We start from the raw sequence: 12706 nt of genomic DNA, 5'->3' as shown, positions 1-12706 counted from the left end.
CAAAAAGGTATCCAGATGCTAAGGAACTTAATAGTTCATGAAGTGTTTTAGTGCAACAGAAGCACTGAAAGAACAAGTTAAGAATAAAGGACATGACAGCACTTATGGACACGTTGAACTGAGATACCACGAGACCTCTACATGGGGTTGTAAACTAAGTCACTGAAATGCTAGTGTGGAGCTTAATAGAAACGTGTAAGATGGAGGTAAAAGTTTGAGAGTTGTAATACACAAACTACCTGCCATATAAGGTTTTGGTGAGGATCAGAGCTAGTCCCATCTAAAGGACACAAGGCTGTACCTAACCAACTTTCATTCTAAGCAATGCTCCCTTTCTTAAGCCAGGGTTGAAAGGAACAAGAGCGCAAAGTCAATTAAAAAAGGATTTTCTCCAAAGATTAGAAAACATTCATGAAGTGGCTTTAAAAAAAAGACAAGTGTGTAGCCAATGAGATTCTCTCTCAAAGATCTGAACCAGGGAATATTACAAAAATAAGGCAGTAAACAATTAGAAGAGAAGCAAGCAGTCATGAGGCAGGTAGAGAAATAGGGTCCACGCCTTGAAGGAATATTAAATGAGCCTGAAAGACGCGTAAGTTAAGTCACTAGTAAAGTAAACAAAAACAAAAAATAGAAGATCAGCCTGTTAAAGAGAAAATACCAGAGCAAATACCTGAAGAAACTGGGTCATTTTCATGTGTGAACACCATAATAAAGAAACACGCTTCTGCTGCTAAGGTTTCTTTCTAGAGCTGCCTCAGACCTAGACACCTCCAGTTCTGGGTTCTTAGGGGCCTAATCCTCTATAAACTCAGTTTTCAAACTGTGAGAGAAATTCTTTGTGTTACTGCTTTTTAGGTATCCTGTCAATAACAGAGTCAGATCACCACCTCAAATGAAGCTATTTTGAGTGTAAGTTCCTAGGAAATAGATTGTTTAAGAAAATAGATTTGAACCTAGATAATTCTACATATCAATTATGTTTTGTTTTTTGTTTTTTTGTTTTTTTGTTTTTTTTTAAGAGACAGGGTCTCACTCTGTCGTCTAGCCTGGAGTACAGTGGTTCAATCTTGAGTCACTGCAGTCTTGACCTCCTGGGCCCAAGCAATCCTCCCGCCTAAGCCTCTAGAATAGCTAGAACTATAGGCATGTGCCTCCATGTCTGGCTAACTTTTTAAAAGCTTTGGGTAGAGATGGGGTCTTGCTTTATTGCCCAGTCTGTTCGTAAAGGATCCTTCTGCCTCAGCATCCCAAAATGCTGAAAGTACAAATGTGAGCCACCACGCCTGGCTATCTCACTGACTTTTAAGGAATGGGGTTCAACATGATAGTTCTAATGTAATCTTTTAGAATTATTAGACTGCCAATAACCTTTTCAAATGCTTATACTTCTTAAGCTTTAAAGTTTCATTTCCAACCTTGTACATTCCTGCCTTATACAATTTTTAAAATATAGTATCCCCTCAAGTCAAAGATATATTTACATTTTAATATTTCTGAAAAAAAGAATGCTTCATGAACGAGGGAATATTACAAAAAAGAATGCTTCATGAACAAGGGAATAGTATCAAAAAACAATTACTAGCTTTTTAGTCCAGTCATTATTGAGGGTGCACCTTACAATCAACGTCATTTATTAATCAGTGAAATATGATACTTTAACACAATGTTACGTAACAAAAATTTACAAATTTTTTTGCATATTTCTTGATTTCTTCATTTATAAGCTATGGTATGTATTCCAAAGTAATATTTAATAATATTAATGAAGATTATTATCTTTGATTTCCATTTATCATAAATGTTAAAGATGATTATTTTTCAATTAATAATAAACATATGCATCCAAATGTAATTTATCCAAGCAAAATCACAAAGGAATAAACAATAACACATATAAAGCTGTTGATTACATTTTAAATGTTTTCTAACAATTTCTAAAAGGTACCGTAGTCAAAGCATTTCAGAAAATATTAAATAATTAAATGAATCATTATAACAACGTTCTATAAGAAAAAGGAAGAGTGAAGATACTCTAAGAAATACTTTCTTTATGAATAAATAACTCAACACATTAGAGTTGATATTATGAGCATATACTATTAGAATTCCAATAGTTCCAAATAAATTAGCTTTAAGCAAAATTTGAAGGGATAAACAAAACTTTCAAAATCAGGGACCTCCTATTAGAAATAATATGTGGATAAAAAATGAATGTAAACAATAGGCAGTATCAAATAATTTAAATATGCAATTAAAAACCTATGAGAGACTCTTGTAGGTGATGAAAATGTTCTATATGTCTTGATTATGGTGGTGTCACAGGTGTATAAAACTGTCAAAACTATCAGTTTGAACACTTTGAATGGATGCAGTTTATTACCATTCATAAATTATTCCTCAATAAAGGTGATCTGATAAAAGAATGAAAATAGGCCTATGCCACCATAGAAGAAAAAATAAGATGTGAGGTAGGTGCAAAGAAAATATAAAGGACTGGCCAGGCGTGGTGGCTCATGCCTGTAATGCCAGCACTTTGGGAGGCTGAGGCAGGCAGATCACTTGAGGTCTGGAGTTTGAGACCAGCCTAGAAAACATGGAGAAATCCCGTCTCTACTAAAACTACAAAAATTAGCTGGGCATGGTGTCAGGTGCCTGCAATTCCAGCTATCTGGGAGGCTGATGCAGGAGAATTGCTTGAACCCAGAAGGTGGAGGTTGTAGTGAGCCAAGATCGCACCACTGAGGATAGAGCAAGACTCTATATCAAAAAAAAAAAAAAAAAAAAAAAAAAAGAAAATACAAAGGACAAAACAAAAGGAGACACTTGGGTTGTAATTTAAAATACTTATAAACTGTTTTAAAATAGCACAAAGAATAAAAATACTATGATTTTTTACATTTAAAACTACTATGATGAAAAGTATAAAAATATAATTAAAGTCAAATTAAAAAATAAGAGATACTACCACTAAAAATCGGAAACCGAGTAATCTAACAAAGCATACTATTACTTAAAAAACACCAAAGTACAATACAGAAAATCTTATAAAGTATAATTTGAGAAAAGTCATTAAGTCATGGAAGCTAAAAGATGAGAAAAGGAAAAAAAAAAGTTAAAGAAAAAGAAGGGAAAAACAAAATCAACCACTGAGGAACAATGTAAATATGTGCCAAAAATGTAAAATGGCAAAAATAATTAGTATATATTATACAATTATTTAAATATTGTCAAATTAACAAATATCTAAAGATTGGACTAAGAGACAATAAGTCTGCCAATAATATCTGATAGGTTAGTAAGAATACCAAAATTTAGATAAGACCAGAAAAGACAAAATTTTAGAGAAACAAGAAATAAACTAGTCCTGAAAACTGATGCTGCAAGTAGCCTGTGATTAATCTGCAGACTATGCATAGATTAATGATTCTTCTGAGAATCACTATTTGATGCCAATGGTTCCAGGAGACTCTTAGAGATAAAAGCTTGCTGTTAAAATGTGAAGGTAGTAGACATAATCATGATTGGCCCTTAGGAGAAAACTGTTCTATGTACTATTCCAAAATCAGATGAATGAGGGGAATTAAATCAAATGCTGATTCTGTAGCCAAATTATAAGCTTAGGATTGTTTTAATAAAAAGACCTAAAATAATACATATTTTGGCAGAATTGGTTTAGGCCATGCATAAGTCAGAAGTAAGTTGGGTCTTTATATTTATTCCTAAGACTTCTTACTAAAAAAATCATTCCTCCTAGATTTCTAGAATACTATGGTATTGAAAGGTTTATCAAAATTCTACATAGTAAGCTCTGTACCAGCTAGACCAAAATATAAAGACTCTAAAGTTAATTGAACAACATTAATAAATCATTATCCAAAGAAACACAAAGATATCTACAATTTTAAAGAATAAGCATTATATTTATATCCAAATTTCCCACAGGGCATGATGGATTAGATACACGTACATTTTGTAGACCTAATAATATCTGAAAGTTTACTTCATAGCAGAAACTATGCCAAAATCTAGCCATTATACAATACCTGTAGGCGACTTGTCATATCTTGACAACAGTTGCTCATTGCTTGAACATCTTCACTTATGCTTTCAAGTTCCTGAAAAGGAGAAAAGTAACATCAAACATCTTAGATACAGAAAGTAGATTCTCTTCTCTTAGCTAAATCCTTATTTTAGTTTCATAAATTTTTTTTGTCAAGGCATGACAAGAGATCCCATATTTAAAATTGGAAATTATTAAAACGAATAACATCTAGTGTTAGAAAAAAACATAAAGAAAACAGTCCATTCCTTTTAGAGAATACGACCACAGGAAAATGGCAAATACTTTGTAAAAATGAATACGTCTTTATTCTTAGTGTTATTCAATTGTAGTTATTCTTACTGACCATCAAATAGTCCTATCTTTGGCCAGTAGAATCCTCTTCACATTAGCTCCAAAGTCCTTTTGACATTTATCCAATAGTCTCAGATAGCATCTTTGCTTTCTGATACCGATAAGATTGTTCCTTTCAGCAGGAAATGGTATTTAAAACAGCCAGGCATGGTGGCACGCACCTGCAGTCCCAGTTACTTGGAGGCTGAGGTGGAAGAATTGCTTGAGCCCAGGAGTTCAAGGCTGTAGTGTACTATGATCATATCTGAGAACAGCCACTGCACTCCAGCCTAGACAACAGAGCAAGTTTCCATCTCTAATGTAATTAAAAAAAAAAAAAACTTTCTAAATTATTAGTCTTCGGTCAATAAAAACCTACCAAGTTGTTAAAAGCAATCTATTTTTATTAAACACTCATTGAAACCATGTGCAACACTTCATAACTCACAGAAATATATTATTATATTAACACAGTTAATAAAAGTTAATAAAATATTACATCATAAATAAGATATAAATAAAATTTATTTTCACCCTATGGTGAGTGGACTACACTCACAAGTGTGATGAATCATTAATACATTGAAGCTATTGATCTTAATCTGAAATTTTCATATTTTAGGATACAATAAAAGTAACTCAACTCTAATTAATCTCCAATAGAGAAGCTGTTATCCAAGAAAGTGGGATATTTCTATTGGAAAGCCATTAAGGGAAATGTTAATTTTTTTTTGTTAAAAAAGCTAAAGTTCCTAAGATAATCTTCTAGAACAATGTTACAACTTTCTAAGAACTAATATGTGTGGAAATTACCCATTAATACAAATAAAGACCCAGATGCAGCAAGAGACATTAGCTAAGTTTTCTATTTAGGCATAGTATATACATATAATATGATACATAGCAAATATATCAACCTAATTCAAAAAAATATATAGCACAGAGCTAGGCATATAGTAAGTTCTCAATATAAGCTAAGTGAAAAGAGTTTACGTACCTCCTTCACTTCCTTGAAAATGCTTACAAATTCTTCATTGATGGCTAAACTTTTACGCTCAATATCTCCACGTAAATTTCTTCGAGTCCGCAGAGTATTTTCAACAAAAAAGGTTGAAAGTGCCTTGAGAGCTTCTAACATCTCCTACACAATTAGTAACACAAGAAAGTTACTGAAACTAATTTTTAAACGTTTCCCAAATCTCAAGACAAAATGCAATGATATCATTTTCAAATGATTTTTTATTAAACAATCCAAAGAGATGGCCTACAGAAGCCAGCACCGGAATGCAGCGCCCAGCAAATGAGACGCTGAGGGCTAGAGGACTTCACAATTCCAAAAGAGGTGCTGGGTTCGTTTCTGTGGGACTGATAGGGCACTGAAATTAGGCCCAGGGAAGGAGCCACAGGGCGAGAGCTGCCTGTGGGGCAAATCAAGACGGACGGTGGGGAGGCGCGTCCCCCCCCCCAAACCGAGGGTCTAAACCCCCTCGCTGCTTCGTTTCGGATCCTGTGCTTACCTAATCCCTCCTGCAACCCCCGGTCCAGGAGAGCCCTGCCAGACAGTGGGGCAACGTGGGCAGTCAATGCAAATCTGAGCAGCGGCGTAGCCGGGTGCACCAAGTTGTTGCGGGGACCTGGGCGGGAGTTTGGACTAACGCCAGCAGGAGGGACCATCCCACAGAGGGAGGCAGAGTTGAAAGCAGGGAAACAGACCATAAGGCCTGGCAGGCCCCTCTTCCACAGAACTCAAACTGAAGCCCTGGCTAGAGAGCTTGGCAGCAAATACACCAGATTGACCCCAACCAGGAAGATCCAGCTGGGGAAGGAGAGACGCCATTGGGAAGGCGGGGCCAATCTCACCTGCAAACAAACTCCAGGGAAGGACCACCCACTCAACAACCTGACTGAACCCGAAAGAGCCCAGCCACGCCCTCTACAGGCCGAAAAAGATATAGTTACAAACTCAATAGAAAAAAATTCCACTCAGAGACTCCTGAAATCACCAACGTCAAAAATTAAAGGTAGATAAATTCACGAAGATGCAAAAAAAAAAAAAAAACCAACACAAAAAGGATGAAACCATCAAAGAACAGAACACCTCTTCTCCTCCCAGGGATCACAACTCCTCACCATCAAGGGAACAAAAAAAGAGAATGAATCTGACAAATTGACAGAAGCAGGCTTCAGAAGGTAGGTAATGACAAACTTCTCTGAGTTGAAAAGGCCACGTTCTAACCCAATGCAAAGAAACTAAGAACCTTGAAAAAAGGTTAGACGAAATGCTAACTAGAATTTTTAACCAGCTTAGAGAAGAACATAAGCAACTTGATGGAGCTGAAAAACATAGCATGAGAACTTCATGAGGCATACACAAATTTCAACATTTGATCAAGGAGAAGAAAGGATATCAGAGATAGAATATCACATCAATGAAATAAAATGAGAAGGCAAGATTAGAGAAAAAAGAGTGAAAAAAAATGAACAAAGCCTCCAAGAACTATGGAATTATGTGAAAAAACCTAATCTACACATGATCGGCGTACCTGAATGTGACAGGAAGAATGAATCCAAGTTGGAAAACACTCTTCAAGATATTATCCAAGAGAATGTTCCCAACCTAACAAGGTAGGCCAACATTCAAATCCAGGAAATACAGAGAACACCACAAAGATATTCCTCAAGAAGAGCAACCCCAAGGCACATAGTTGTCAGATTCACCAGGGTTGAAATGAAGGAAAAAATCCTAAGGGTAGCCAGAGAGAAAGGTCCAGTCACCCACAAAGGAAAGACCATCAGACTCACAGCAGATCTCTCAGCAGAAACCCTGCAAGCTAGAAGGGAGTGGGGGCCAATATTCAACATCTTTAAAGAAAATAACTTTAACCTAGAATTTCATATCCAGCCAAACTAAGCTTCATAAGTGAAGGAGAAATAAAATCCTTTACAGACAAGCAATTGCAGAGAGATTTTGTCACCACAAGACCTGCCTGACAGGAGCTACTGAAGGAAGTATTAAACAGGGAAAGGAACAACCAGGACCAGCCACTGCAAAAACGTACCAAATGGTAAAGAATAAAGACACAATGAAGGAGCCACGTCAATTAATGATCAAAACAACCAGCAAGTAACAAAAATGGCAGAATCAAATTCAAACATAACAATATGAATGTTGAATGTAAATGGCCTAAATGCCCTAATCAAAAGTCACAGACTGGCAAACTGGATAAAAAGTCAAGACCCATCAGTGTGCTGTATTCAGGAGACCCATCTCACATGCAAAGACTCACACAGACTCAAAATAAAGGGATGGAAGAAGATTTACCAAGCAAATGGAGAACAAAAAAAAAGCAGGGGTAGCAATCGTAGTCTCTGATAAAATGGACTTTAACAAAGATCAAAAGAAACAAAGAAGGCCATTATATAATAGTAAAAGGTTCAATGCAACTATCCAAGAAGAGCTAACTATCCTAAATATTTATGCATCCAATGCAGGAGCACCCAGATCCATAAAGCAAGTTCTTAAAGGCCTACAAAGAGACTTAGACTCTTGCACAATAATAGTGGGAGACTTTAACACTCCACTGACAGTACTGGACAGATCAATGAGACAGCAAGTCAAAAAGGATATCCAGGACTTGAACACAGATTTGGACCAAGCAGACCTAGAAGATATTTACAGGACACTCCACCCCAAATCCACAGAATATACATTCTTCTTAGCACCACACTGCACTTACTCTAAAATTGACCACATAATTGGATGCAAATCACTCCTCAGCAAATGCAAAAGAATGGAAATCATAACAGTCTCTCAGACCGCAGCACAATCCAATTAGAATTCAGAATTAAGAAAAGCACTCAAAACCACACAATCACATGGAAACTGAACAACTTGCTCCCGAATGATGAATGGATAAACAATGAAATGATGGCAGAAATAAAAATGTTCTTTAAAACCAATGAGAATGAAGACACAAAGTAGCAGATCCTATGCGACACATTTAAAGCAGTGTCTAGAGGGAAATTTATAGCAATAAATGCCCACATGAGAAACAAGGAAAGATCTAAAATTGACACCCTATCATCAAAATTGAAAGAGCTAGAGGAGCAAGATCAAAAAAACTCAAAAGCAAGCAGAAGACAAGAAATAACTAAGATCAGAGCAGAACTGAAGGAGACAGAGACACAAAAAACCCTTAAAAAAATCAATAAACCCAGGAGCTGGTTTTTTGAAAAGATCAACAAAATAGACCACCATCTAGGTGAATAAAAAGGAAAAGAGAGAAGAATTGAATAGATGCAATAAAAAACAATAAAGGGGAGATCACCACCAATTCCTTGGAAATACAAACTAACATCAGAGATTACTACAAACAACTCCATGCACATAAACCAGTAAATCTGGAAGAAATAGATAAATTCCTGGACACTTGCATACTCCGAAGACTAAGCCAAGAAGTTGAAACCATGAATAGACCAATAACAAGGTCTGAAGTTGAGGCAGCAATTAATACCCTAACGACCAAAAAAAAGGCCAGGTCCAGACGGGTTCACAGGTGAATTCTATGAGACATACAAAGGAGCTGGTACCATTCCTATTGAAACTATTCCAAACAATACCAAAAGATGGAATCCTCCCTAACTCTTCCTATGAAACCAACATCATCCTGATATCAAAATCTGGCAGAGATACAACTGAAAAAGAAAACTAGTGGACAATATCCATGAGGAACATTGATGCAAAAATCTTCAATAAAATACTGGCAAACAGAATCCAACAGCACATCAAAAAGCTTATCCATCACGATCAAGTAGGCTTCATCCCAGGGATGCAAGGCTGGTTGAACATATGCAAATCTATAAATGTAATTCACCACATAAACAGAACCAAAGACAAAAACCACATGATTATCTCAATAGATGCAGAGAAGGCCTTTGACAAAATTCAACAACCTTTAAGCTAAAAACTCTCAATAAACTGGGTATTGATGGAACGTATCTCAAAACAATAAAAGCTATTTACGACAAACCCATAGCCAATATCATACTGAATGGGCAAAAATTAAAAGCATTCCATTTAAACACTGGCACTAGAGAAGGATGCCCTCTCTCACTACTCCTATTCAATATAGTATTGGAAATTCTAGCCAGAGCATATAGGTAAGAAAAAGAAATAAAGGAAATTCATTTAGGAAAAGAAGAAGTCCAATTGTCCCTATTTGCAGAAGACATGATCGTATATTTAGAAGACCCCGTCATCTCAGCCCAAAACCTCCTTAAGATGGTAAGCAACTTCAGCAAAGTCTCAGGACACAAAATCAATGTGCAGAAATCACAAACATTCCTATACACCAAGAATAGACAGAGAGCCAAATCAAGAGCGAACTCCCATTTACCATTGCTACAAAGAGAATAAAATACCTAGGAATACAAAAAACAAAGGAGGTAAAAGATCTCTTCAAGGAGAACTACAAACCACTGATCAAGGAAATAAGAGAGGACACAAACAGATGAAGAAACATTCCACGCTCATGGTTAGCAAGAATCAATATCGTGAAAATGGCCATACTGCCCAAATTAATTTATAGATTCAATGCTATCCCCATCAAGCTACCATTGATCTTCACAGAACTGGAAAAAAACATTTTAAACTTCATATGGAACCAAAAGAGAGCACATATAGCCAAGACAGCCCTAAGCAAAAAGAACAAAGCAGGAGGCATCACATTACCTTACTTCAAACTACACTGCAAGGCTATAGTAATCAAAACAGCATGGTACTGGCACCAAAACAGAGATATAGACCAATGGAACAGAACAGAGGCCTCGGAAGCAACGCCACACATCTACAACCATCTGATCTTTGACAAACTGGACAAAAACAAGCAATAGGGAAAGGATTCCCTATTTAATAAATGGTGTTGGGAAAACTGGCTAGTCATAGGCAGGAAGCTGAAACTGGACCCCTTCCTTACACCTTATACAAAAATTAACTCCAGATGGATTAAAGATTTAAACGTAAGAACTAACACCATAAAAACCCTGGAAGAAAACCTAGGCAAAACCATTCAGGACATAGGCATAGGCAAGGACTTCATGACTAAAACACCAAAAGCAGTGGCAACAAAAGCCAAAATAGACAAATGGTACCCAATTAAATTTAAGAGCTTCTGCACAGCAAAAGAAACAATCATTAAACCGGCAACCAACAGAATGGGAAAAAATTTTCACAATCTACCCATCAGACAAAGGGCTAATATCCAGAACCTACAAAGAACTAAAGCACATTTACAAGAAAAAAACAAAAAAACCCATTCAAAAGTGGGTGAAGGATATGAACAGACACTTTTCAAAAAAAGACATATATGAGGCCAACAAACACAAAAAAATGCTCATCATCACTGGTCATTAGAGAAATGCAAATCAAAACTACATTGAGATACCATCTCATGCCAGTTAGAATGGCAATTATTAAAAAATCTAGAGACAACAGATGCTGGAGAGGATGTGGAGAAAAAGGTACACTTTCATACTGCTGGTGGGAGTGTAAATTAGTTCAACCATTGTGGAAGACAATGTGGTGATTCCTCAAGGATCTAGAAATAGAAATTCCATTTAACCCGGCAATCCCATTACTGGGTATATAACCAAAGGCTTATAAATTGTTCTATCATAAAGACACATGCACACATATGTTCATTGTGGCACTGTTTACAATAGCAAAGACCTGGAACCAACCAAATGCCCATCGATGATAGACTGGACAAAAAAAAATGTGGCACATATACACCATGGAATACTATGCAGCCATAAAAAATGATGAGTTTGTGTCCTTTGCAGAGACATGGATGAACCTAGAAACCATCATTCTCAGCAAACTGACACAAGAACAGAAAACCAAACACCACATGTTTTCACTCATAGGCAGGTGATGAACAATGAGAACACTTGGGCACAGGGAAGGGAACAACACTCACAGGGCTAGGCAGGGTCGGGGAAGGGGAGAGGAGGGGGTACAACAGGGGTGGGGAGGGGAAGATGGGGAGGGATAACACCAGGAGAAACACCCGATGTAGGTGATGGTGGGAGGGAAGAGAGACAGCAAACCAAGTGGTATGTATGTACCTATACAACAATCCTGCAGGATGCAGGACATGCACATGTACCCCAGAGCCCAAATACAAATTTAAAAAAAAATATCCAAAAAATATTGAATGACCTTCAAGTTACTGAAACATACTTATTTCCTGGACACAATAAAGGCACACTTACTTGTTTATAATGTTATATAAACAAGATTATTCATTGCAGAATTGTTTGGAATTGCAAAGACTAGAAATAATTTAAATGTCCATCTCTAAGGTATTGGTTAAATAAATTATGATATACCCATCTACAAAAAAAAATGTATGCACTTACATGGTCTGAGCTTTGACATATAGTAGGTGAAACATCAAAGCATAGAAACAGTTATGATACCAATAGGTAAAAACTTAAAAGGAATATATACATGCATACTTACTTGCATATACCTAGTTTACACATATATAATGTATACATTAACTATCTCTGAAAGGATCTATTTAAGAATAAGTACTGCAAGCCTCCAGGCTAGGAACTGAATAACTGGAAGCAGAACTTGGAAGAGCTTAAAGGGGAAGGCCTCTCTGAGGTGACTTCGAACTGAGGCCCAAGTGGGAGGCAGTTAGTCATGGGGACAAAGCCTTCTTCAGACAGAACAGTGAGTACAAAGGCCCTAAGTGATAGAAGGAAGCTATGACTGAAGCTATGAGAAATTATTACGATATTAGGCAGGGGAGTAATGTAATACGGATTTATATTTATAAAAGCTTATTCCAACTTTGTAAGGAAAATGAATGGTAGCGGGGTGTAAGAAAGGAGGCAGGTAAGAGAAAAAACTAAAATAATCCAAGTATGATTTGATAGTGGCTTAGACCAAGATGTCAACAGTACAAATGAAAAAGAGATATTCCAAAACACAGCACGGTAGCTTACATCTGTAATCCCAGCAGTTTGGGAGGTTAAGGTGGGAGGATCACTTGAGGCCAGGAGTTTAAGGCCAGCCTGGGTAACATAGTGAGACCCCTATCTCTACAAAAACTTAGCCAGGTGTGGTGGCATGTGCCTGTAGGCCCAGCTACCTGGGAGACTGTGGCAGGAGGATCACCTGAGACCACAGGTCAATATCATTACAGTATTAAGCAGGGGAGTAATGTAATATGGTCAAGGCTGAAGTAAAGCCATGTTCTCTCCATTGGACTCTAGCCTAGGACAGAGTGAGATTTGTTT

The 12706-nt window shown here is 36.8% G+C and overlaps 1 protein-coding gene across 2 annotated transcripts in view; it reads right to left on the bottom strand.

The window, feature by feature from the left end:
- COG6 (component of oligomeric golgi complex 6) overlaps positions 1-12706 on the bottom strand; it is a 103420-nt gene that overhangs the window by 88280 nt on the left and 2434 nt on the right. For both annotated transcript variants that reach the window (XM_032294534.1, XM_032294535.1), the window contains exons 2-3: positions 5394-5537; positions 4047-4118 (exon numbers count right to left, since the gene is read on the bottom strand). In XM_032294534.1, coding sequence (XP_032150425.1) covers positions 4047-4118; positions 5394-5537 — 216 coding nt within the window. The remainder of the gene's footprint in view (positions 1-4046; positions 4119-5393; positions 5538-12706) is intronic.

This window comes from Sapajus apella, unplaced genomic scaffold (genome assembly GCF_009761245.1).
Source record: "Sapajus apella isolate SASKATOON/1434 unplaced genomic scaffold, GSC_monkey_1.0 scaffold32, whole genome shotgun sequence".
Taxonomy (NCBI): domain Eukaryota; kingdom Metazoa; phylum Chordata; class Mammalia; order Primates; family Cebidae; genus Sapajus; species Sapajus apella.
The sequence above is the reverse complement of the archived record's forward strand: the minus strand, read 5'-3'. Positions and strand labels throughout refer to the sequence as shown.